This window comes from Ovis aries, chromosome 11, assembly GCF_016772045.2.
Source record: "Ovis aries strain OAR_USU_Benz2616 breed Rambouillet chromosome 11, ARS-UI_Ramb_v3.0, whole genome shotgun sequence".
NCBI lineage: Eukaryota > Metazoa > Chordata > Mammalia > Artiodactyla > Bovidae > Ovis > Ovis aries.
Window position 1 is genome coordinate 19,318,727 of NC_056064.1, and position 26,344 is coordinate 19,345,070.

The 26,344-nt window shown below is 52.1% G+C and overlaps 1 protein-coding gene across 2 annotated transcripts in view; it reads right to left on the reverse strand.

The window, feature by feature from the left end:
• NOS2 (nitric oxide synthase 2) overlaps nucleotides 1-26,344 on the reverse strand; it is a 42,632-nt gene that overhangs the window by 2,386 nt on the left and 13,902 nt on the right. For both annotated transcript variants that reach the window (XM_042255454.1, XM_012185382.5), the window contains 20 exons: nucleotides 22,641-22,803; nucleotides 21,605-21,696; nucleotides 20,507-20,648; nucleotides 20,276-20,415; nucleotides 18,381-18,555; nucleotides 18,186-18,287; nucleotides 13,615-13,809; nucleotides 12,505-12,587; nucleotides 11,662-11,806; nucleotides 10,706-10,810; nucleotides 9,507-9,556; nucleotides 8,977-9,151; nucleotides 8,058-8,190; nucleotides 6,841-6,919; nucleotides 5,646-5,827; nucleotides 3,870-4,033; nucleotides 2,319-2,526; nucleotides 1,405-1,492; nucleotides 824-945; nucleotides 360-508 (listed from right to left, as the gene is read on the reverse strand). In XM_042255454.1, coding sequence (XP_042111388.1) covers nucleotides 360-508; nucleotides 824-945; nucleotides 1,405-1,492; nucleotides 2,319-2,526; nucleotides 3,870-4,033; nucleotides 5,646-5,827; nucleotides 6,841-6,919; nucleotides 8,058-8,190; nucleotides 8,977-9,151; nucleotides 9,507-9,556; nucleotides 10,706-10,810; nucleotides 11,662-11,806; nucleotides 12,505-12,587; nucleotides 13,615-13,809; nucleotides 18,186-18,287; nucleotides 18,381-18,555; nucleotides 20,276-20,415; nucleotides 20,507-20,648; nucleotides 21,605-21,696; nucleotides 22,641-22,803 — 2,692 coding nt within the window. The remainder of the gene's footprint in view (nucleotides 1-359; nucleotides 509-823; nucleotides 946-1,404; nucleotides 1,493-2,318; nucleotides 2,527-3,869; nucleotides 4,034-5,645; nucleotides 5,828-6,840; nucleotides 6,920-8,057; nucleotides 8,191-8,976; nucleotides 9,152-9,506; nucleotides 9,557-10,705; nucleotides 10,811-11,661; nucleotides 11,807-12,504; nucleotides 12,588-13,614; nucleotides 13,810-18,185; nucleotides 18,288-18,380; nucleotides 18,556-20,275; nucleotides 20,416-20,506; nucleotides 20,649-21,604; nucleotides 21,697-22,640; nucleotides 22,804-26,344) is intronic.

Consider the following 26,344-nt stretch of genomic DNA (forward strand, 5'->3'; position numbering starts at 1 on the left):
TTCTCCTGGAAGAGTAAACATACTATCAGTAGCTTCACAGCACCGCTCTGGTGACTGCATAATTGCTTCCATTTTATTTTTAAATATTTATTTGGCTGCACTGGGTCTTTGTTTCGGCCTGCAGGATCTTTAGTTGCAGGATGCGTGATACAGATCCCTGACCAGGGATCAAACTCGGTCCCCTGCATTGGGAGCACGGAGTCTCAGCCCCTAGAACACCAGGCAAGTCCCTTGCCTCTATTTTGGAGCTGAGGAGGTGAAGGCTCACAGAGGTAAGGGGCTTGTGGGGAGCCAGACACCCACCATAGTCTGCTCTGTTAATGCTCCACCCTCTCTACACACGCAGTTGTGGCATTTACCTTGGGCTGGTCAGGCAGGCGGGAATAGGCTGTGTGCACCTCATGCAGCACCCCCTTGCGGGCCATCTCCAGCATCTCCTCCCAGTAGAGGTGGTCCTCTTCCGGGCGGCGGCACCCAAAAACCAGGGTCATGCGGCCGCCCTGGAGCCCTGCAAGACCCAGAGCAGGTTGCAGTTGCCAGGGTGGCCAGCAGAGGGCAGGCGGATCTTGCTGCAAGGCTGGCTGAGCTGGGCACCCAACTGGAATCCCATTTCACCGCCACATCCTATCTAAAATAGTACTGTCCCTATTTTACAAATACGGAACCTGAGGCCCAGAGCATTCATATCATTTTTCCACACAGGCTGAGGTAAACTTGGGAGAGGGGCCAGGAAATGTCTGTGGGATGGTTACAGTTACAGTTTTACTCCTAGGCAGGCACTGGGCACCACCCCTCCCCATCCCCGGGAGCCCTCCAGTTATACCTTTGTGCTCAGCCTCATGGAGCCGCTGCTGCCAGAAACTGCGGAAGGGGGCGATGCCCGTGCCGGGCCCGATGAGGATGCAAGGACGGGAGCGGTCCTCGGGAAGCTGGAAGCCACTGGCACTGAGGGGACAGAAGGAAAGAGGTCCTGTCCTCAGACACTCTGGGTCCAACGCACACACACAGGACAGGGGCACGGGTGGAGGCAGCAGTGTTGAGGGGCGGGGGGTTGCAGTGGAGACAAGGAGCTCAAATTTGGTTTCCCAAGTCCAGCAGGCTATTTCATGTCCCCCACCCAGGTGAACTACATTCACCATCACCTCACCCTGGGGTCCTTTGGGGAAAAAGGCTGAGCCTCGTTGTTCTGAGCCCACCACCACTGTCAACCTCTGTCCCTGCTAGAGACGTGGCTGTGCTCTATTGCTAGGGGTTAGAATGGAGAGGCCCAGTGTGATGACCCCAGTGCCTTCTTTACAGGCCAATAGACCCAGAGTGGCTTCTAAACCCCAGAAGCCTCCCTTTCAACCCAGTATTCCCCAGGGCCAGTGGTCCCGCAGTAGACACAGTGGAGGGAGTGCCTACCTTCGCACAAAGCAGGGCACCGGGTCCTGGGGCTTCAAGCTGCTGAGCCACGTGCTGCAGACGCCATGGTGCAGGGGACCTTGGCCATCTGCAAGGACAGCACACACTGACCAACATGGCCCCCACCACCCGCGCACGAACACTTTCAGTGGCTCCTCCCTGAACTGCCCGCTCAGGCACTCAACAGGCTTTAATCAGAGGGCTGCTTTTCCTCCTGGTTCTGAGCTCTACTCTCTATGTGCCCAGAGTCGGCAAAAGCTGAAAGGGACTCAGAGCGGGCAAGGCGCTCTCGCTGCAGAAGCTGAGTCTCAGAGAGGGAAGGTGACTTGTACAAGGCCCCTCAGGTCACAGCTCAGCTTCCCTAACTTCTACTCCAGCGCTCCTACCAAGAAGTCCTGTTGGTTTCCCTCAGGGCGGAATCCTGCTTTCACAGGATGTGCACCTGCCTCCGCTCCCCGAGGACTGAGCCCTGGCCTCTGCGGATATTCTTTGAGTGAAAGTCGCTCAGTCACTTTTGACTCTTTGCCACCCCAGGGACTGTAACTGTAACCTGCCAGGCTCCTCTGTCCATGGGATTCTCCAAGCAAGAACACTGGAGTGGGTAGCCATTGCCTCTTCCAGAGGATCTTTCCAACCCAGGGATGGAACCCAGGTCTCCTGCAAATGTTCTTTAGCAGAGCGAAGAGGGTCTCTGCCTGGTTTTCAGAAACCATGTGAATGTGCTTCTCAGATCACATCTATAAAGAAGTTAGCTCGGTGCCTGTTTCATAGTGATCTCTCCCACACTCCTCCCACTGCTGTTAACAGGGCTGGAAGATGAGTGTTTAATGATGAGGAGATCATCATTTAATGATGAACGGCTGCCCAGTAAGTAGCAGACTTGGGCTGTTCCACAGCCACTGCCCCAGCCTCACCTCGGGTGCGGTACGTGAGCACGGCCACAGTGAGGTGGATCTCCGTGGGTGTGAGGTCCCTGGAGGAGCTGATGGAGTAGTACCGGGGCTTCAGAATAGGGAGCTGGGAGAGCAGGAAGCTGGCAGATACCCGCAGGGACGGGAATTCCTCCAGCACCTCCAGGAATGTGGGGCTGTTGGTGAACTTCCACTTGTTGTAATCTGAGGGCTGAAAGCCAAGGGCAATGTGAGTGTCTCTGGGAGCTTGCTCCACACGGAGGGAAGAGGCTGTCACAATTCAGTATTCATTCATTCACTCACTCGTTCATTCCCACAGCAAATATTTCAAAGAACTAGGTGCTGTCCGTGGTGCTGAAAACACTAAGCTGGAGAGGAGTAGCATTTCTCTAATCTGTGTGCTTAAAACCTTACTGTCAACAACTGGTGGGCAGCAGTCAAATATTTATCATAATCTAATCTGGGGGAGTGTTTTGGAATCATATATGGGCAGCAGTCAAATTTTTATCATAACCTAATTTAGGGGAGAGCTTTGGAATCATATCCTGGAGAAGGAAATAGCAACCCACTCCAGTATTCTTGCCTGGAGAACTCCATGGACAGAAGAGCCTGGCGGGCTACAGTCCATTGGATCACAAAGAGTAGGACATGACTGAGCAACTAATACCTTGGAATCATACAGACCTGGGTTCAAACCTTGCCTGAAGGCTCTTACTATTTGTGGGATCTTGTCCCCATTACTTCACCTTTGTGGAGTGAGGGCAGCATCGCCTACCTCGTGGGGATGTTGTGAGAATTAAGTGAGAAAATGTGTGCCAAGTTAGTGCAGTGCAGCCACAGGAGGATGGCAGTGGAGGTGACTGGAATCAAGATAAGTAGAGATAATGGTGATGGTAATAACGATATCCAGTGCCTTTGCAAAGGGCTTCCCTGGCAGCTCAGTTGGTAAAGAATCCATCAGCAACGCAGGAGACCCCAGTTTGATTCCTGGGTCAGGAAGATCTGCCGGAGAAGGGATAGGCTACCCACTCCAGTACTCTTTGGGCTTCCCTTGTGGCTCAGCTGGTAATGAATCTGCCTGCAATGCAGGAGGCCTGGGTTCGATCCCTGGGTTGGAAGTGCCTTTGCAAAGACTTGGGCCTAGAAAGTTTCCTGTGAGTTAATGCATTCTTTCATTCATTTATTAGTTCAACTACTACACATCTGTTACTATGTCCATTCATCCACACCAACTATCCTCCAACACTTCCTGAGTTCCAGGTTTCTTCCAGGTGTGGGGAATACAAGAGAGAATGGTTCTCCTTTTCTAGCTAATTTCTGAGGAAGGGCACTTAGGTTGCCTCCTGCAGACATTCAAAACACTTACTTCACTCAATGCAACTATGTCCTAGAAATGGAATGGAAGAGGATGCCTGACTTCCCACCAGCCTTTGACAAGTCACACTTTGGGAAGTTGGGGTGGATCCTCTTGAAGCTTAAAAACCAGCTCTAGGCTCAGGCTCCCCCTGACTCTGGGACCCTGCCCCAGCCTCACCCACCAGCCCCGACCTTCACCTGGCATAGGGTCTCCAGCCTCTGCCTCTCAGCCTCTTCTGTGGCCAGCTGGGCCAGCTTTCGAAGCAGCAGCTGGGTTGGCGGGGTGGTGATGTCCAGGAAATGGGTGAGAGCCTGGCTGAGTGAGCAAGGTGGCAGTCGCTTATCCTTGACCCAGTAGCTGCCTGAAGAGGGAAGAAAGGAGACAGGGTAGGAAATAGGCCCCATTTAGGTTTCCCAAAGAGTGATTAGGCATCTGGGACAGACATCCTCCACCCTCCAGCTGCAGGGGAGAGAAGACACTGAAATTCTGGTTCCAGGAACAGTAAAAGGGCTCACATGACCAACTCAAATGCAGAGGATGGTGCTCAGAGATAGGACTGCTAGGAAAGGCTGATCAATAGCCCCCTGAAGGGCACCTAAGAGGACACAATCCTGCAAAACTAACGATGCACCAGAGTCCAGTCCTTCTCTGGCACAGACTTGAACTTCAGCAGTACACACACAGGTGAACTACAGACTCACAGTGACTAAATTCACCAAAAACTGATGTACACCCTAGAGGTAGATGAGTTGTTCATTTAGAGAAAAGCCCTTTTCTATCCTGTGGTGGCTGCTTCTGTTATAATAGTAATTATTATGACTATTCTTGCATATCTGCCCCCCTGTACTAGGTAATAGGTTTTCTGAGGGCAGACATGAAGTCCATTCATTTTAGCACAGGTATATAGCCCAGATGGGGGCTTCCCTGGTGGCTCAAATAATAAAGAATCCGCCTGCAATGCAGGAGACATGGGCTCGATCCCTGGGTCGGGAAAATCCTCTGGAGGAGGATATGGCAACCCACTCCAGTATTCTTGCCTGGAAAATCCCATGGACAAAGGAGCCTGGTGGGCTACAGTCCATAGGGTCACAAAGAGTCAGACATGACTGAAGTGACTTAGCACACATACACACATAGCCCAGGATATAGACGTTTCGTAGCCTGGTATACAGATGGTATTGGGCTTCCCTGGTAGCTCAGAGGGTAAACCATCTGCCTGCAATGCGGGGGACCTGGGTTCAATCCCTGGGTCAGGAAGATCCCCTGGAGAAGGGAATGACAATCCACTCTAGTATTCATGCCTGGAAAATCCAATGGACGGAGGAGCCTGGTAGGCTACAGTCCATGGGGTCGCAAAGAGTCGGACACAACTGAGCGACTTCACTTTCTTTCTTTCTATACAGATGGTGGTGGTGACAGTTTAGTCACTAAGTCGTGTCCGACTCTTGCAACCTGAGGGACTGTAGCCCACCAGGCTCCTCTGTCCATGGGATTTCTCAGGCAAGAATACTGGAGTGGATTGCCACTTCCTTCTCCAGTGGATCTTCCTGACCCAGGGGTTGAACCTGCGTCTCCTGCATTGCAGGCAGATTCTTTACTGCTGAGCCACCCGGGAAGCCCCCAGTATATAGATATGAGTGGTTAAAATTTCGATGGAAAAATGAATCAATCAACAGAAGTGGCCAGTTAAGGAAACGAATGAAGGGGAAAGACAGCCCAGCCTCTGGTGTTGGGCAAATAGTTCAAGGAAGAATCCCTTCTTGCTGGAACTATTACAGTCCAGAATATATAGCTCAGAATAAATAGTCCAGAACTATTTGCAAGGCTACTTTGGGGCAGGCTTCAGGAGCCCCCTACTCAGCCAGAAGGACAAGACTAGATGAGTGTCTGCAGCACAACCCATCAGTGGGACTGGGGTGGGGGGGGGAGGATGCTGAGGTCGCCTCAGCCAAGCTCCCCTGCAGAAGGCTCACCATTCTCACAGAGGGTCTCCAGGCGCATGGGCTGGTGCGGGGCAGGGCCATCCACCACTCGCTCAAGGATGCCTTGAACCAGGGCTGGCTGGTTGCATGGGAAAACTCCGAGGTGCTCTCCCGGCAGGTAGCTTGGAGCTTGGCTGCCCTCACAGGAGAGTTCCACCAGGAGGGTGGTGCGGCTGGAGAAGGAAAAAGAGGCCTCTGATGACGCCACCAGGATTTCCTCCCATGCTCCCCGATGGGTGGGCCAGCTTCCCCAGGAAACATGCCCTCCTTTCGTGTTCCTGCCTGGTTCCATGAACACAGGTTGCTGGCATCCCAGGGCTAGGGTGCTCAAGAGGGGTGGGGGCTGATGGGGACCATGGCTTCTCCATGGGGAGAGGGTGGGCAGTACCCCTCCCATGCCACCCTCCACGAGAGCTTGGCCACAGACTCTGCCTAAACAAAGCATGTCACTGGGAGATACGTGGGCATTGGGACAAACCTTTCCTAGCGTCAGCACAAATGCGGTTCTTATTAGAACACAGCCCAGTTTTGCTAATGAATGTAAGGACAGCACAGATCAACCTCTGGAGAATCCACAACACCGGCTGCCTGGCAGGGAAAAGCCCTGCCCTGTCAAAATTTCTGAAAGTTCTTAAGAAAGCGCCAAAGGGTTTGAGTTTCTCTTGCCCTCCTTTTTTTGGTGAAATGGGTAAATCACAAAGGACAGGAAGTAAAGCAGCTGCGTGATTCCCAAGCTGGAAAACTGGCTCGTGGTTAATGCAGACCTGATGTGAAGGTGTTGGTGGCCACAGGGGTGGGCAGTTTAGCTGGTCCTACCAATAGCACCGTAGCTAAGGCCAGCGGACACTTTTGTTTTCTTCTTTCAAAGACTGACTTACTTTGGTCTTCCCTTGATTAAAATAAAATCTGTGGGGACCTCCCTGGTGGTAAAGAATACGCCTGCCAACGCAGAGGGCATGGATTCAATCCCCAGTCCAGGAAGATCCTATGTGCCTCGGAGCATCTAAGCCCATGCGCTGCAACTATCAGAGCCTGTGCACCCTAGAGCCTTGCTCTACCTGCGCTCCGAAACTAAAGCGTAGCCCCTGCAGACCGCAACTAGAGAAAGCTAGCGCTGCCAAAAATAAATGAATACGTGAAATCTGTATTCTGTATTTCACCCCGGAAGTCCTGTCTTCTGCTCTACCTGGATTTCGGACTCTGCAGATTCTGCTGCGATTTGAGCCTCATGGTGAACACAGGCTTGGCGTGCATACTGCTCAGGGCTGTGGAATAGAGAGACGGTGAAGTGGCGACGTGGCTTGTAAGTGTTGGTGGGGCAGCCTGCACATGCTGAGTCAACTACACCCGACATTCCCCTGGGTGCCGCACAGTGACGGTGCTGGGATTTTCCTTCCCTGCCTGTTTTTTCCCACTATGTTTCTCAATCACAAATAAAGACCCTTGTTCTGACAGAAGGTGCTTGTGCTGCTGCCAGGTGCTGGGAAATGCAATTTAGATGCCCCCAGTATGGGGATTTCTAGAGCATCCCATGGCTTGGGATCCACAGGAAAGCACAGTTGAAGCTGAGGATATCCTAAACATGCAGAAACCTGCAGGACCACCGCAGCTGCGGTACAGACAAGAGCAATCATGGGAGCACAGCATCGATGGGGCCATCCAGAATTCCCGGACCACAGCCTGGAATTGCCTCTGCAAAATGTCCTTCATTAATACCCGGATGCCACTGGAGCTGGAAGGCTGGGGCCCAAGTCCCAGCTTGGCCTTGTGCTAGCAACTTGTCGCACCTCCCTGAACTTCAGTTTCTCTGTCTGCGCTTTCCACTTGGGCTGAGTGTCAGAGGTCACTTAGAGCAGGTGGACAAAGAGCCCAGCACAGTGTCCAGCACACGGGAGCACCCTTCTCTTTCCACCACCCTGCCAGGGTTTCCTTCTGAATACCCTTCCTCAGAGACCAGACAAGCCCTGGGTCTTACATCCCTACAGACTCTTGGACCCAATGAGAGAGAGACACCTGGTAGCCCTAGACTAGCTGCCTCCGTTCAGAGGGTCCTAGTGGTCTCCTTGGGCTTCCCAGGTGGCACAGTGGTAAAGAATCCATCCACCATTGCAGGAGACACAAGAGACCTGGGTTAGATCCCTGGGTCGGGAAGATCCCCCAGAGGAGGGCATGGTAACCCATTCCAGTATTCTTGCCTGGAGAATCCCATGGAAAGAAGGGCTGGGTGGGCTATAGTCCAGGGAGTTACAAATAGTCAGACATGACTGAGCAACTAACACACACGTGCAGATACACACACACACAAACACAGAGTGTCCTCCTTGACCATAGGGCTCAGGGCTCAGACACGCCCACCCTGGCAGGAAGGGCAAGCAAGCTCCGCGTGGCGCAGGGAAGCAATACCTTTGTTGAGGTCCAGAGGCTCTGAGTCCTGCACGAGCCTGTAGTGGTGTGGGTCCCAGGTCACACTGGAAGTGTAGAGCTTGGGGATCTCAATGTGGTGCTTGCCACTGACATCGAATGTCTCACAGGCTGCCTGGATGAAGATGGAACAGACCAGTGTTAATAACCATTCCTGTAATCAGCAGCAGCATCACCACCCCTGGGGCTACCACATTCCTTACAACTGAGCCAAGTGCTCTAACTACTAAGGACACTTATCTGGCAGGGCTATTATGAAGACTGTATAAAGTGTCTGGTTCTAGCATGGAGTAGCTGTTGCTTCTATTATGATTATTAATAATGACAGCATCTCCTTTTAACTGCATGCCCACACCATGAGACAGGTTTGATTGCTCCCATTTTCCTGATGTGGAATCGTGTGGAGGAGACCTGGGCTTGGGAATCATGCTGGCCCCTCTCAAGCTGGTGCTCATAAGCCCTGCTGCGGAGTGAAAGACTTTGCTTCAATGAGTTTTCTCAGTCAGTGGGGTCAAGCTGCAGGCCCTAAAGACCTACTGAGATAGCCCTGTCTCCAAGTTCTCTGTAGCTGGGACACTGAAACAGGACAAGGACGTCAGGAGGTGACCTGGATAATCAGAGAGGAGAAAGATCTTAAACCACAGCTCCCCGAGGGCAGCGAAGCATCTTATCCACCTTCTCCCACCTGAAGGACACATATCTCAGTGGAGCTCTTCTGGGGGCTGTTGGGGTGCAGCAGTGACCTGAGTCCTCCAACCTGCGACCCTGCCCACACTGGGACCATGCCTATAGGGCCCAATGGGGCGGTGACCGCCAGGATGCCTGGCACAGGTGTCTGGGGCACAAGCGCACCACAGCCTCCCTGCCCATGTGGTGGGGCAGCTCCCAGCTGTGAACCGACCTTGAAGGTTTGCACGGCCCAGCTGCGGAAGGCCTCCTCCTGCCCGCTGAGTTCGTCCCCTTCCCCAGTTGGGGCAAGCTGAGAAGCCCCCAGCTGGGACAACTTCTGGTCGATGTCGTGAGCAAAAGCACAGAACTGAGGGTACATGCTGGAGCCAAGGCCAAACACGGCGTACCTGCCAGAGGAGGACACGCATGGAGCCTGGGTGAGCCGACCCGCCACCTGCCCCAGAGCCAACAAGCCACAGGCCAGCCCCCGGACACGTTCATGCCAGCTGGGCAAGGATCACCAGGGCACGCATCCCCTTCCTGTCTTCCCTGACTGCCGAACCTTGTCATCAACTCCCAAGACCAACCCCACCCCTGGCCTGCAGACCCGAGAAAGGTACTTGGTTTTCCTGCTTTGACCCATGACATCCCTGAGGACAGGCTCTCTTTGGGCCTGGACGTCCCAGAGAAATTCCCTTCTTATACATCCCCAGCTCCATTGTCAGATGGAACCCAGAGTCTGGGAGCAGGGAAGGGCATTACCGGAACTTGTTGGTGAGTTCTTTCAGCATCAAGAGGGACTTCTTCAGTTTCTAGGAAGAGAATCATAGAAGTCTCAGCACACGATCAATGAGAGCACTGCTTTTCCTAGTCATCCAGTGGCTCATCTGGAAACTGGCCAGATCTGGCAGGACAAAGTCCAAGATCCTCAAGTGGAAGTTGGTTTATGTGGACCACCTGGCTGGGACTCAGGGATAATTTCAGCCTCAGCAACTCATGGGGGCCTGACCTTTGATGGGGGACCCAGGAGAGCCCAGCCCTGGCCGGGCGGGGGGTGCTGTCTAATAGCAGGGTATCTCTAGAGGGTCTCCTGATGGCACCTGAGCCTTTCTTCTTGTCAGATTGACGATTGGTCCCATATTCTCTGAAATAACCCTGATTTCCCAGAAACTCAAGATAACTTCCCAGTGGCCAGTGGTAAAGAACCTGCCTGCAATGCGGGAGATCTGGGTTTGACCCCTGGGCCAGGAAGGGAATGGTTACCCACTCCAGTATTCCTGCCTGGAGAATCCCATGGACAAGGAGCCAGGCAGGCTATAGTCCATCGGGGTCGCAAACACTCAGACATGGCTGAGCAACTAACATTCTCACTTTGTTTTTCTCCAAGATAACTTCAGATGGAAAATCAAATCACATGGTAGGAAAATATTCTTTTTTCTATAATTTTTAAATAGTTACTCCTGTTTCAATTATTTTATTTTCTTGTCCTAAACACTAGGGAAAAAAGATCTCAGATCACTGCCAATGGAGACTTAACACTTCTCTAATACTTGCTTGTTACTCTTTTTGAAGAACAAAGCAAGCCATGATTAGGCAACAGGATCTGGCTAAAATTCAATAACTGTTTGACTTTCATTGGATTTACGTGGGACCACTCTTTGCTGGCTTTCCATTTGTGAGACTGATATAAAGTTTCCTCTAAAAATGATTTTTTTAATTTAAAAAGGCAAGTCAATTTACTGAAATATATTAAGCACATCATAGGCTTGGCAGCTCGAGTATACACCAGTAATTACCAAGGAGGAAGGCTGATGGCTAACGTTAGGGCAACCCAGAGTGATCGGAGCTCTCACTCCCAAATGCCCTCCTTAGGACATGCTGAGTCCCCATGTCCTTTCCTTGGTCCTTTCGGGCCCTTACCAGCCGCCAGACCCCTGGGCCCTGGGCCCTGGGCCACCCACCTCTCCGTTGCCAGGGGAGTCTCCGTTGCCAAAAGTGCTGGTCACCACCAGCAGCAGCTGTTCCTCCTCCAGATGGCTCAGCCGGTACTGATCCATGCAGAGAACCTGCAGAGCACCCAGGGTGGATGTCAGCCCTCGCTTCCCAGGCTGACTCCCTCCACGCCCTCCCCAGGCATCCAACGCTTGGGTCCCTGTCATCAGCTCTGTCCCCTGGTGCCTGCCATGGTGGAGGTAAGTACTTAACAAGTCCCTGCCAACCTAATCTATTTGCACACAGCGTCCTTGGTTCTTTGACTCTCCCACGGCTAGCACATCAGCCAGCCCTGGGGGGTCTGCCTCCAAAACACTTCATGTCCCACATCACGTCTTACCACTTGCACCGCTATTTCGGATTCCAAGAATGCGGACATATTTTTCACAAGAACAGGATGAGTGGGTTACAAAATTGCTCAACTCCTTTGGCATCTTGGAAACACAAATGCTTTGCCTGAAGCTAATCTCAGGTGAAACACGTCAGGGCCTCAGGTTTCTACCCAGGCCAGCCTGACCTGGGATGCCTTCAGTGAGTTCAGTGACGGAGGCTCAAATCCAACACTGCTAGAGGGAATGAGTCACCCTTGGGGTTTGTTTTATTTCTCTGCATCTTATCCATTCTCTGGGTCCTTCGCCTTTAGGCCCACAGCCCGTATAGGACGTGCTCAGCAAATGTGAATAACATTCCCCTGGGACAGTTCATATATACGGAGACATGGCATCATTAGGAACATGTTTCTCAAATTGTGTTTTCTGGAACACTATGAAAAGCTTATCTACTGGGTAAGTTGGGAAATCGGGACACATATCTCTCCTTCTATCACAGAGTTGCAAAGTATGCCCTGAGGCTCAGGGCTACCTAGGAGCAGAGCAATCACTGTCACTCCTCCCAGACTTCCCCACACACAGGCCGAGGCAGCTACCTTGGGGTTGAAGGCACAGCTGAACAAAGCCCCAAGGTCTTGGGCCAGCGTTTCCGATCTCCCCGTCTCTGTTGCAAAGAGGATCGTGGCTCTGACCCGGGATGACATGGCCTTCTGCATCAGCACCGAGGCGAAGAGCACGGCTCTGTGGGGACAGACAGTGTAGGTGCCAAGTCAGCCTTCCAAACAGGAAGCTTAAAGCAGGGCAGGTTGAGGGAAAAGAATCCAGGTCAACCTGCCACTCAGGTCCTTTGGGAAAATAGAGGAGAGAGAACTCTGGGGCAGAGGTGGCAGGTGACCCATGGAATTGGGGTCCGGTGGCACCTGCGGTAAAGAACCCATCTGCCAATGCAGGAGACATAATGAGACACAAGTTCGATCCCTGGATCAGGAAGATCCCCTGGAGGAGGGCATGACAATCCACTCCAGTATTCCCGCCTGGAGAATTCCATGGCCAGAGGAGCCTGGTGGGCTACAGTTCATAGGGTCGCAGAGTCAGACGCAACTGAAGTGACTTATCATGCACGCACGTCTGGGAATCAAACCCTTTCTCTCTCTCTTTTTTAAATAGTTTTAATATGCTTTTAAAAAAAGATTTTAAAACTCTTTATTGGATTCGTTACAATGCTGCCTCTGTTTTATGCTTTAGTGTTTGGGCCATGAGGCACATGGGATCTCAGCACCCCCAGCAGGGATCAAACCCACGCACCAGTGGAAGCGCTGAGTCCTAACCACTGGGCTGCCAGAGAAGGCCCTCCAAACCCTTTCTCTTTGTTTCCTGTCCATCAAGGCCTAGAAGGAAGGGCTGCCATTCAGATCTCAACATCAACCATTCCCACTTACTTGATCAAGACCTTGAATCGAATCTCTCTTCTCTGGGGCCTCCGCCTCTCGTCCTGCCAGACGTGGGTTTTCCAGGCCTCCACCTTCAGAAAAGAGGGCAGTTATGTGGGCAAGACAGGCCCTGGCTTGGTTCCGGCTTGGAGAGACAGAGGGCTCTTTGTGCCCCTTATAAGTTGGGGGCGGGGTGGGGAGGCAAGCAGGCCCTGTCCGCACCCCCTCACTGAAAGCCACACAGGGAAGGGCTGCGTCTGTCTGTCTCCCTCAGACCTGAAGCTCCTGTCTGGCAGAGATCAACTGATTTTCATTCAACTGTCCCCCTGGAAGGAGGGGCCACGTGTCTCTTTTCTCTTGATGTCTCACCACTGGGAAGCCTATATAGACTGTACGTCATGCACAGTCTGACCTGGGATGCTGCTGAGAGTTGGAGGAGGTGCTGGGACAACAGGCCCACAGTGTCCTGGGCAGCCAGTCACCCTCCTTCTCACCTTTAGGGCAAGGAAGCTCCTCCCTAAATCTAACCAAGGTCCTTTTTGATAAAAAGGATAAAAAGAGCCCATTTCACTGGGTGGCAGTTCCTGAGTGCACTCTGGGTAGGGCACCGGGCTGGGCTATCTGTGCATTGGCTCACGGGATTCTTGACCACCTCTGCCATCATGGAGCTGATACCCATCTTTTCAGAGATGAAAAAATCAGGGCTTAGATGGGTGCAATGACCCACCCGAGGTCACACAGCTAGGAAGTGGGAGAATCACCCCAGATGTACGTGGCTGGGAGCCAGGCTCCTGACCACGGTGCTCTGTGACTGTCCACACCCCTCCCAGGCAGGCGGGCACAATGGGCGTGCAGAGCGCTGGGCTACTAAAGGTACAATGAAAGGTGTTTCCTGCAGTCTCAGCTCTGTGGAAATGGACAAAAGCATCCTTGAGGGAAGCCCAGAAAGCATTAAGTATATGCCTCTGTGTCCCTGATTCTTCCCTGTATGTCCTGCACGAGTGAGCATACACATGCACACGCAAACACACACACACACACGCATGTGCAGACACACACAGTCTGAGTGTGTCTCCACCCCTGAGTTCCCGAGGGAGTAGAGGAAGCCCCCTCTTTTACCTGGTAGTAGTAGAAAGGGGACAGGATGTAATTTAGCATTTCCTGGTGGAACACGGGGGTGATGCTTCCAGAAATCGGCGGGACCAGCCAAATCCAGTCAGCTGGGCAGCCCCCTCGGGAGCGGTACTCGTTCTGCATGTACTTCATGAAGGACTCCGCAGCGGAGTGGTGGTCCATGATGGTCACGTTCTGCTTCTAAATCGGAAGGGGGCAAGAAGGCGAGTGGACGAGAGGAGTAAGGAGAGTGGCCGGGGAGCTGCAGGGCTCCCGGATGGACCATGGGAGGGCCTGGCAATCTGTAAAAATGGAGTGTAATCCCCTGGACCCATCCTCACTGGTGACAATAAATACCCAAATGCAAGGTACAGCCAGAGCCTCTGAGGAGCCCAAGCAAGCACAATAGCCGTGGTCAGCCCTCAGACCACAGGCTGCCGCCCTCAGCCCTCTGGGGGCGGCGTCCAGCTTCTCTCCCCAAACTCCCAGCAAATGGCTCTCTGGATGCTGTTGAATCAAACCACAGTGCCTTTTTTGTCACTTGTTGGCAGAGAGTTCCAGGAATCACCTCCCAAAGGAGTGGCTGTCTCAGCTAAGAAGGAACTAGACATCTCTGAAGAGGGCTGAAGCCCTGGGGGAACTACAGCGTATCAAAGACAAATTACCACCATATCCCACGTCTTAAAGTTAGAATCCAAGGGGCCTGAGCCTTTTTGGAATGATTCAGTAAGAGCAGCCACATTGTCTGGCGCAACTCATGCAGTCAAGAGACATTTGTTTCATGGAGTAGTTCAAACCTTGGGCTCTCAATAGCTCTGTGACCTCAGTTTCCTCGTCTATAAAATGGGGATGGTAACAGTTGGTACATCATCATGCTGTTGAAAGGATGCAATAAATAAGGGATGTGCCTGGGGGTCCAATCGCTAAGAATCTGCTTGCAAGAGGGAACATGGGTTCAGTCCCTAGTCTGGGAAGTAAGATCCCAACTGCCATGGGGCAGCTAAGCCCATGCACTGCAACTACTGAGCCCATGTGCCCTATAGCCCATGCTCTGAAACAAGAGATGCTACCGAAATGGGAAGCCCACGCACAGCAAGCAGAGAGCAGCCTCTATTCACTGCAACCCGATGAAAGCCTGTGCACAACCACGAAGACCCACCACAGCCAAAAATAATTTTTAAAAATCTTAAAATAGTTAACAAGTAAAGCATAAAACATGCTCAGTAAATGTTAGCTGCTATTATTATTTCTATCTACCAGGAACTGCATATAGAGGTGGAAGACGCAGCCCTGTTTCTGCCTTAGATCGTGTTCTAACTGTGGGGAGGCAGAAGGACCTCAGCCGTTTCACATGGTCTGACAGAAGCTATGACGGAGGTCAGAGCAGGTGCTGACGGAGGGCTGAGGGAGGGCTATGCTCAGACAGGGTCCCAGAGCAGAGATGGGGGACTTTAGAGACAGCTTCTAAGAGGAGGTGAGTTCCTTAGAGACAGCTTCTAAGAAGAGGTGAGTTTTGAGAGACGGGTACAAGTTAGGCAGCGGACGGGCATTGCTTGAGACCAGGTCAGGAGGCAGGAGAGGAGCCCGCTGGTGGAGGGACTAGTAGGACCAGCCACGCCTTGTAAACTTTTAAATACTCAGCAACTGGGGGCTTCCCTGGTGGCTCAGACGGTAAAGCGTCTGCTTGCAATGTGGGAGACCCAGGTTTGATCCCTGGGTCGGGAAGATCCCCTGGAGAAGGGCATGGCAGCCCACTCCAGTATTCTTGCCTAGAAAATCCCATGGATAGAGAAGCCTGGGGGACTACATACAGTCCATGGGGTGGTAGAGTCGGACACGACTGAGCAACTAACACTTCACTTTTCACACAGCAGCTGCTGGATGCCAGACCAGTTTTAGGCTCCGGAGCCAATGGTGATAGTGGTGAGAATGGCTGCAACAGCAATAAATAACAATAACAACAAAACTGATGCTGGACTTCCCTGGTGGTCCAGTGGCTAAAACTCTGAGCTCTCAGTGTGGGAGGCAGCGGGGACTAGGTTTGATCCCTAGGTGAGGAGCTATTAATATTTAACAGATTCTACATGCTGCAACTAAAAGATTCCTCAAGCCGCAATGTAAAAGGGTCCTGCATGCTGCGATGAAGACTGAAGATCCGTGTGCAGCAACTAAGACCAGGTATAGCCAAATACATAAATAAAACAGAAAAAAAAAAAAAACTAATGCGTTTTGAGTGTTCGCTGTGGGTCAGGGAGTGCAGCTAAACAATTTGCATTGGTTTTCATTTCATTTTTACCGTAACCTAGTGAGGGAGGTACCATTATTATCTCTGTTTTGCAGATGAGGAAATGAGCCCAAGTCTTTTGAAGCTGACCCCGAAGGAGGGTCACGGGGAAGTCCTGCCTGGAGACTCTCAAGCAGTGGAGGGACGTGGTCAGCAGTGGTCAGGAGACTGCTGAGGGTCAGCAGATTTTCTGGGATGTATCCACATCCTGCCAATGTCAGAGCTGATTCTGGGGTCAGGATGTGTGGTCCACAGCCTTGGGGCCTTCCCAAGCTGGGCCAGCTGCAGGGGGCTCTTCCTGTCTTGTCTCAGAGCTTCCCCATGCCCCCTACTCCCCACAATCAGGCATGAGCTTGACCTGTCTATAGGGTGACCAGCCCTAGGGAACAGTGCGTATGTATTTACTGGGTGTTTAAAGTCAGCTCCCGCTACTTTCCACAAGGTCAGGGTTTCTATCTGTTTTGCTCACTGCTCATATTCTTGGCCTGGCCTAGTGTCTGACACATGAAAAATGTACAATAAAACTTTGCTGAATGAATGGATGACTCTCAGCCCAGTGGCCAGGCTTCCAGGACATCTGCCCGCTTTGTGGAGATGATTCCAGCTTCTAAAGCAATAATAGCTTCACACGTCCCATGGCTCCTTCCCACAAGGGGAGTGTTGATATGAGAGAGAGCAGCAGATGCGCCAGAGGGCTCAGCCCCACACAGAAACCAGCCTGCTGTGTGTGGTGGACGCTGCTGCCCAGATAGGGAAGCAAGAGTAACCACTGCTCGTGTGGACGTGGGCTCTGGGTCTTTCACCCAGTGAATACATTTTTAGCATCTCCACATGCCAGACACTCTTCTAGGCTCCAAGGGTAGAGCAGTGAACGGGAGAGACAAGGTCCCTGCCACATGGAGCTTACATTCTAATGGGGCAAAGAAAGAAAGAAGGAGACAGACTTCTCTGGTGCTCCAGTGGTTAAGAATCCACCTGCCAGTGCAGGAGACATGGGTTCGATCCTTGATCCGGGAAGATCCCTCATGCCACGAGGCAACTAAGCCCGCACACCACAGCTACTGAGCGCATGTGCTGCAAGTACTGAAGCCCACGTGCGCAGGAGCCCATGCTCCACGATAAGAGACGCCACTGCGATGAGAAACTCGCGCACCACAACCAGAGAGCAGCCTCCGCTCACAGCAACTAGCAAAACCCGTGCACAGCAACGAGGACCCAGCGCAGCCACAAATAAGCACAGAAAGAAAACCAGAAAGGAAGAGAGGGACTATGTCAGGATCTGATAAGGATTGTGAAGGAAAAGAAAGGGGTAAAGGAATACGAGACAGGATGAAGGGGGGTGAGCGTGCCATTTTTATGGTGCAGAGAGGGCTGCTCCGAAGAGGTGATAATTGAGACCTGGCTGAAGGGAAGGAGCTGGTCATAGGATGATTCGTGGCAAGAGTTTTAGGCAGAGGGAAAAGCAAGTGCAAAGGCCCTACGGTGGGGACCATCTTGGTGAGCTTGAATAAAAGCCAGAATTCCACTGTGACTGGGAGAGCCGTGGAGGATAAAAGCCTGACTGGAGGAGGTGGGAGGTGAGAATGTACTAGGAGGTCTTTCAATGGTTTGGGGGCTTCCCTGGTGGCTCAGACGGTAAAGAATCCAACTGCAATGCAGGAGACCTGGGTTCCATCCCTGGGGTGGGAAGATCCCCTGGAGGAGGGCACGGCAACCCACTCCAATATTCTTCCCTGGGAAATCCCATGGACAGAGGAGCCTGGCGGGCTACAATCCATGGGTCACAAAGAGCCAGACATGACTGAAGCAACTTAGCACATCAATGGTTTTTGCTGTAAATGGAAGTAGAAAACCAAGGTAGCAGCTGCTTAGGGGAAGTATTTGGCTGGCTAGTCATTTATCTCTTTGAGATGGGAATCATTACACCTTATTGGTCATCAGTGGAAATGATCCAGTGGATAAGGAGACAGCTGCTATGAGAGGGGGAGGATTTTCAGGAATCAAAGTCCTTGAAAATTGGGAGAGGATAGGATTCAGTGTTCAGACGCCAGGATTGACCAGTCTTGAGAGGTAAGGAGTTGCCTGTTGCTAGAAGCATTCAAGTTTACACTAGAAGACCTGAGGAGGCTTGTCTCTGTATCCCCCAGCACCTGACATAAACCGGATATTCAACACTGTTGGTTGCACGAATAAAAGAGCAAAGCTGTAAGGGGAAAATCAAGAACAACACGAGCGGCTGCACCAGATAGCCTTCTAACCAGAGCGCCTTCAGACCCACAGACAGCACACATGCCTGGAAGCTGTGGAGCACAGCGACGTTGATCTCAACGACAGCCCGGTCCTTCCAGAGCGAGGCCAGCTTGTGCGTTTCCAGGCCCATCCTTCTGCCCACTTCCTGCAGGGGCAGAGAAATGGGAGTGAGTCGGTCCCTGGGGCCCCACCCGCAGGCCCGCACCTCCAGCCGGCCCAGCTGGACGGTCCTCATTACCTCAAGGATGTTGTATCGCTGGACGTCGCAGAAGTCCCGGACTCCAACCTCCGTGCCCATGTACCACCCGTTGAAGGGGCACCCTGGGAACTCGAGGCCGCCCACCTCAAGCAGCATGTTGGCCACAGCTGGCAGGGCGTACCACTTGAGCTCCAGCTCCTGGAACCATTCGTACCTGGTAGGGAGGCAGGGCTGGTGGCAATGGAGCCTTCACTTCGGCCCACACTCATGCCCTAATAAAAGCTTCAGAAAAAGAGTCAACCAAGAAAACTCCTTTTCAAGTGCTGATCTCTAAGTTCATCCCACCTGGAGAGGTGACTTAGACATAACATGTGGCTAATTACGCATTCATTCATGAGATTATTCAAGCAAACGTATTAAGCATCAAGTAAGTAGCAGGCTCTGGGCTAAATGCTGAGGACTCAACAGAACATAGCAATTAAGGACCCCAGTGTCAGAAAGCCTAGGTTCAAGTTCTGCCTGACTGATTACCAGCTGTGTGACCTTCAGATATTATTCCACCTCTCTGAGCCTCAGCATCCCCACCAGCAAAGCAGAGATAAATCATGGGATTACTGTGAAGATAATAGTACCCTTTGCTTGTATATTCATTCACTCCAGAAATATTTATAACTGAGTACCTACTATGAGCCAGACATCTTGCTAGGTGTTGGGGATATATTGCTGAACAAGAAAAACAAGATCCCTAATTCTTGACCTTATAGACTACAAATAGGTAAACAAATAAATAAATGAGAAAATAAAGACAAGGTGATGGGACTGCCCTTGCGGTCCACTGGTTAAGAATCTGTCCTGCAACGTAGGGGACTCAGGTTGGATCCCTGGTCGGGGAACTAAGATAACTATGACCTCATGCGCTGAGGAGCTGCTAAGCCCAAGGGCCACAACCAGAGAGAGTCCGCTGTGCTTCAAGTGACGCTAATGGTAAAGAACCTGTCTGCCCATGCATGAGACATAAGAGATGCGGGTTCAGTCCTTGGGTTGGGAAGACCCCTGAAGGAGGAAATGGCAACCCACTTCAGTATTCCTGCTTGGAGAATCCCATCCATAGGGTCACAAAGAGTCAGACATGACTGAAGCGACTTAGCACGCACACAGAGTCTGTATACCACAACTAAGACCCGATGCGTGCAAATTAATCAATATTAAAAAAAAAAAAGCACAAAGTGATATGTTAGATGAAGGGTAAGGGTTCCTACCCTAGATTGGGTGTTCAGAAGAGGCTTCTCAGAACAGGTAATGGAAATACCTCATTAACAAGAAATGAACTCTGCAAAATTCTGAAGAAAGGGCCTGTCAGGCAGAGGGAACAGCAAGCGCAAAGGCCCTGAGGTAGGACTAAGTTCAGTATATTTAGAGGATAAAAATAATAGCCCAGCCTAATACCTGCTACATAGTGAGTGTCAATGCATGGAGGTATTTTTGTAATTCAGCCCCGGAGTAGGGGCTGAACCCGATGAGCTCTCGAAATACTGTCACCTTATCCCGCCACCACAGTCAGGAGATGAATGGCGAAGAGAGTTGGCAGGAAGGTCAAAGAGGCCTGGGCGTCCAGCGTGAGAATCTCAGGCCCTTTCAAGGCTCCGCCTCCCAGGGTCACCGCTTCCCAAGCTCCCAGGACCCAGTCTACCTAAGCCATTGCTTTCCTGTCCCCTTCAGCATCTCCTCATAAGTCTGAGGCCTGACAAAGCTGCTGTACAAGGGTGATGTGGTGGACTTGGAAAGCCAGCCCTGCTGGGCATCGAGCTGCTGCTGGCTGGGCTTTGGGGGAGGAGCAGGGAGGGTCCTGAGGACTGCTTTGGAAAGCAGTCTCTCTTTGGAAAGGAGGGGGCATGCATGTGAACTCACGCTCTCAGCACCCACAGCCTGCTTACCTGGGATGTTCCATGGGCACCTCAAGCACAAGGTCAGGGGGGATTTCGAAGAGCTCTGGGTCGCGGCCGTCAGCCTGCAGGACTAGAGGCAACACGTCGAAGCGGCTGAACTTGGGCTTCCAGCCCAGGTCGATGCACAGCTGGGGGCAAGACAGGCCCAGTGAGCCTGGAGACGCTGGTCCCTGGGCCACTCTGGGTTCCACTCTCACCCACCAAAGCTGGGTCTGGTACCTGTGTGAACTCCACACTGGCGGGGTCCCCTCTGATGCTGCCATCTGGCATCTGGTAGCCGGCATAGCGGATGAGCTGGGCATTCCAGACCCGGAAGTCATGCTTCCCATCGCTCCGCTGGGGGAACACGGTGATGGCCGACCTTTCCCAAGACGAGGATGGTACTGTTTGCCACCCGGCTTCGGTGGGGGCTTCCAGCCACTAACCCCCTAACAGGTCCCCCTCCCCCTCCCGTCTTCCCACTCCCCAGCGCTCCGCAGCCAAGCTAACTGAACCAAACCCCTGCAGCCCCGAGACACGCCAAGCTCTCGCCAGCCTCTGTGTAGCCTGTCCACTTCCTGACATATCTGCTCCTTCCTCTCCGCCCCCCCCCCCCCCGCCCCACCCCCACCGGCTCCTACCCTTCCTTGCAGACCAGCGCAGGGACCGCCCCTCCAGGGAGCCCTTCCCACCCTTCAGGCTGTCCCGGCCCTTTAAGCAGATGGACCCTCTCTTTTTGGGGTCGAGTTAGCTGGGTGCCTTTCTGTGCAAGCTGTAGATTCGCAGTGGGCTGGAGCCTCGGCCCAGGGTCCTGCTCACTTCCCACCCACAAGCCTAGCCCTGTGTCGGGTCCCCATCAGGCAGACACTGAGTGTTTGCTGAACAGAAAAATAAATGAGTGACTGAGTGAGTTGGCCTTGACCTCCCTGGTTGGGGGAGGGAGATGGTAAGGGAGACAGTTTGGGGTGGGTACGGATGAGCAGTGAGTCCCTCACCTCCAAGGGAAACACCACACTGGACCCATCAGCTGCGAAACCCACTTCTCATCCCCTCTACAAAGTGGGGACCCTAACCTTGAAGAGTGAAGTTACCTCTTAAAGATCCCCCCTGTCTCCTCCAAATGGCTCTAAGTCAGAAAGAAACCAAGGAAATAGGCCACTGATGAGGCACTAGGCTCATGGAGGCGGGCTCACTGTGAAGACTGCCTGAAGAAGCCAAGGTCTTTCTATTTTCTTCCTCTCTGGCCTCTCTGGGAGCTTAAACCCGCCTGCATCTCTCGGCTAAGCCTCAGGGGGCTGTGCAGGGCCCCAGCTGTGGCCTCAGGATAGGCACACGCACCTGATGTTGCCGTTGTTGGTGGCGTAACGCACGTGTCTGCAGATGTGTTCGAACATTTCCTGGGCCGTGGAACAGCTCCGGGCGTCAAAGACCTGCGCACAGCCCACCCAGACCACGCCCGTCAAGGACCAGGAGGACAGAGGCCTCGGCGGGGCTGATCAGAAGCTGAGTCAGGAGGGACTGAAGGAGCGGCCCAAATCCCCACCACCTGAACATCCTGCAGAGGCGTGCACCCGCCCCCCGCCCCTTCTTCCTTCTTCTGCTTTCCTGGGGGAGCCCAGGCGCTCCCCGACTTGGAAGACCCTATCTAAACCTAACCCTCAAGAGAACTGGATTCTCAAGCACCATGATTTCCACAGCCTAGTTGCTTTAAACATTTCACATATGGCCTCCAGCACATTTCATTACAGCCAGAGCCCGTGTTGTTGGCATTTCTCATCTATTTTTCTGTCCAAGTATTTTTACTACTGTTGTTGTTTAGGCGCTAAGTTGCATCCGACTCTTTTGCGACCCCATGTAGCCCGCCGGGATCCTCTGTCCATGGGATTTCCCAGGCAAGAATACTGGAATGGGTTGCCATTTCCTCCTCCAAGGGATCTTCCTGACCCAGGGATCGAACCTGCATCTCCTGCATTGGCAGGCGGATTCTTTACCACTGAGCCACCCAGGAAGCCCACAGTTACCCAGCAATAAATGTAAAGATGACCTAGGAGGCTAGGATAAAGAAAATGTTTTCTAAAAGACAAGAATTCAATCAAGGTGAAGAACCAGGTCCACAGCAATAATACTAGCAAGGCCGCTTGGTTTCATGCTGGCACTCAGTCTCTCGGATTCAACACAAGGGAGAAAGATGGGCTAGAAATCCTGGTGCAGAGGTTGGAGTCTAGACTCTGGAGGGGTGGGTGTCTGTGAGCCCTCATCTCAAGTGCAGGGATGGAGAGAGAGAAGGTGAGGACCCTGCACACAGCTCAGGGCCCACATGCCCGCCCCCCAGCTTCCTCTCCTGCTCCTCCCTCCTCCGTCTAAGGGCATCGACCTGCAGGTTCGACCACTGGATCCTCCCAATGCAGCGGGGGGCGTTGCGCCAGGCCTGCTTGGTGGCAAAGATGAGCTCATCTCCCGTCAGCTGGTAGGTTCCTGTTGTTTCTATCTCCTTTGTTACCGCTTCCACCCTGGCCAGATGTTCCTCTATTTTTGCCCTGCGGGACAGGAAGACATCAGGAAGATCAACAATGAGATGGTTTTAAATGGAGACTGATTCAATCCACAGAAGCAGGAACTGAACGAGGACACCGGGAGGGCAAGATGTCGCTCAGGGAGACCGCCCCCTCCAGGGCACCTTCATGGGCATGCGTCCAGCGCGCCAAGCTCAGCAAGGCCCCACTGGGCTTAATGCTCTGCTCTGACTGTCTTGAATTCTTAATCATTCATGAACAGGAAGCCACCTTTTTATTTTCACACTGGGTCTTGCAAGTTACACAGCTGGTCCTGATCCCACCGGCACCCTTATTGCTTCCAGGTACCTTTTCTCTAGTCATACTCATCTCAGCGAAGAGCGCAATGCTTTTCAATGGTCTTGCAAGACCCAGACCAGCATCCATCAGGCTGCAGCCACATCCTGCCTCTTGGCCAGGGGAGCACTGATCCACCTTCTCTTGGTTAAGAGATGAGTCAGTTCCTCCCCTGCACTGAAGAGTCACTAATGAGCCAAGTACTGGGCAACGCCACCCATAGTCAGGGTCCCACTGAGTCTGTGACGGAGGCGTTTTTGTGTCCTTGTTATAGTAGGTTATGGTAGGTTAAGTACTGGCCTGGAAACAGAAGTGTGATGAAAAGCAAGCCCAAGATTCAGACTCGGGCTGCCCCGATGCCAAGCCCCAGGCTCTTAACCTTCTACCTTTCACCCTAGGGGGTGGATCGCAAGCCCAGAGATGTGGAGGGCCTGCCCACATTTTCCTGGTCAGGTCCGGGCAGGGATCGGCTCTCAGGACTCAGCCGTCAGGGCCCCAGGGCGGTTCAAGGAGGTGTCCTCCACAGTGTCGTCCAACATTGCAGGGTCCCCACAGCAAGCTTTCTCAAACCCGGTGCCACTTGGCCAGCCCTCCCATGTGAGATTTCCAAACTGGCTTCTGCCCTCCCCTCTCAGGCTTGTAGAAACATCCCACAGCCAGGAAGGTTTCGAAACATGTGCACACAGAGCAACCTTGAGATTTCCAATCAGCGCCAAAGACGTCTGAAAGCGCAACAAACAAAACTATTTAAGGAATGAACTCTTGATTAAGGAGAGTGGACAGCTCAGGACAAAATGGCCTTTCAGTGGATGAAGAGTGTCTCGACAACTCTTCCTTGATTAAAGAAAAAAGCTCAAAGACAAAACACTTGGCGCTATTTATCTTCAAGGACACTCCTCGCATAAGGACCTGCTGGGTGAGGTTGAGGCTGCCCCACCAAAGGCAGCCCTGCCCCCACAACCCGCAAACAAAGCTGCTAGCAATATGATTCATTCTGCATCCAAGCATGGAGACAGTAGTGACTACCAGCACGCTGATGCTGCCAACATGCTTGGTAGTGTTAATATGTGACTTTTTAAGAAAAGATTAAGTTTTCACTCAACTCCTTTAGAGTTTTACATTATACCTTTGTTTTCAAATAGTCACATTTCTAAGGCACTAAAATGCTATGACGCCTATTCTGGAAAAAAAAGGGAGTGGCTTTTGGCATCAGTAAACTGGCTTTGGACAGAACATTCAGAAAGCTATCATTTCTGACTATACAGAATCCTCCACCTACAAAAGACTGAACTGGTCCAGGTGTGGGAATGGGCTGCCATCTGTCACTCACGTCCCCAAGACCTCTTGGGGGAAACCAAGGCACAGACTTGTGACTGTGAAAACTTCTTCCCTCTGTGAAAAGCAAATGGATTTGAATAGCTATCATCAGCAGCCCTGTAGCTTCCCCAGCTAACCACCCCCCAACAGCCTTCCAAACACCAGCAGGAACCCCTTAGGTCCAGCACAAAGTCTGAGCCTTCAAAATCAAAGAGCTGGATGCTAGATCATTGAGTTTTAAAGCAAGGGCTCTGGCAAAATGCCTGAGTTCAAATTCCAGCTCTGGGACTTCAGAACGAGTGACTTTGAACAAGTTACATCTCCTCCATGGGCCCTGGCTTCCTTGTCTGTAGAGCAGGTAGGATAATCACAGTACCAGTCCCATAGAGCTGTGGTGAGCCTTACGTGCAAGGCAGAGTCCAGAATATACGTAGCACATCAAAACAGTGGCCCAGTGAAGCCCACTGAGAAAATTCCTGGGGGCTTCCCTGGTGGTCTAGTGGTTAAGAATCCACCTGCCAATGTGGGGGACACAGGTTCGCGCCCTGGTCTGGAAAGATCCCACATGCTGCAGGGCAACTAAGCTCGTGTGCCACAACTACTGAGCCCACACACCACAACTACTGAAGTGTGAGCACCTAGAGCCTGTGCACATCAAAAGTGAGAGGCCCACGCACCCCAGTGAGGAGTAGCCCCCATTCACCTCAACTAGAAAAAGCCCGTGCGCAGCAACAAAGACCTAGCACAGCCAAAAATAAAATAAATCTTAAAGAAAAAATTCCTGGACCCTGAAAGTCTTCTTAGTCAACAATCGAGCAGAAAACCTAAGGACCTTGGACTTCCCAGTGACAGAGCATTTCCGCAGAGGTTCTATTTACACGACACAGGCAGTAGCAAACCCCTGATGGAGTTCCCAGTCTACTTAGAATTGCCTCCCGAGCTTTTAAAGAACAAGGATGTCCGCCCCCTCCCCACTTCCTGAGAAGCTGATGCCCTTGCCCAGGGGACCCTGGCATCAGTATTTTACAAGGCCCTTAACAGCAACTACTGTGCAACCAGGCTGGAGGATCACTGGCCCCAGAAGATAAGGACCTCTTTCATAGACTCAAGGTCCCTTCCAGCTCACACACTCCAGGTCAGAGCCAGGGGGTGTGGCATCACCAGGAGCCAATCTTTCTGCCACAGTGGGTCCCAGGGTACTTCTGTGGCTCGCTTCCTACAGTAAAGCGCCTTGAGGGGCTGCATCGTAAAAGCCACACTCCCCTCCCAGCCCATAAAACAGCAAATCCATTCCCTCAGCCTTTCTGTCTTACAATCCCTTTGCGTGTTTTTATTTTAATGATATAAATGGACTTAAATTAAGAGCCATATATTTTATGCAACTCAGAGATACAGATCCCAACAGAGAACAGTGCAAAGAGCTCTCTCCAAGTCAAGCAGCCTGAATTCCAGCTGGGACTGAACTCTAGCTGCTACTGGGCTTCCTGGCTCACACCTGGAGGTGGAGGGCTTGGCTCGGTGGTCTCCAAGGTCCTTTCCATCTCAAACATTTCATAATAAAAGGTTTTGCATACCAACTCATTGCTTTGCACCAGGATGCTGTTTCAAACGTATTTAATCCTTGAAACAATCTTAGGAACAGTTTTATCATGACCCTGCTTTGGACTTATGAGGAAGTGGAGATGCAGAGAGGATCTACTTGGGAGGCAGATTTCCCAAAAATACAGAACCAGCTACTGGTTGAGCAGAATCCAAAGTCAAACGTTTAGACACCCGACCCACATTTTCAACCAATACCACCATGCTCCTTTCTCCTACTGTTTTGAGAACCTATCCAAGGTCTTTTCCCTGAAATGCTGTGTCTTAGCCTTGGGTTCACTGCAAATCTGGGAAGGAAAGAGGTTTGGGGTCA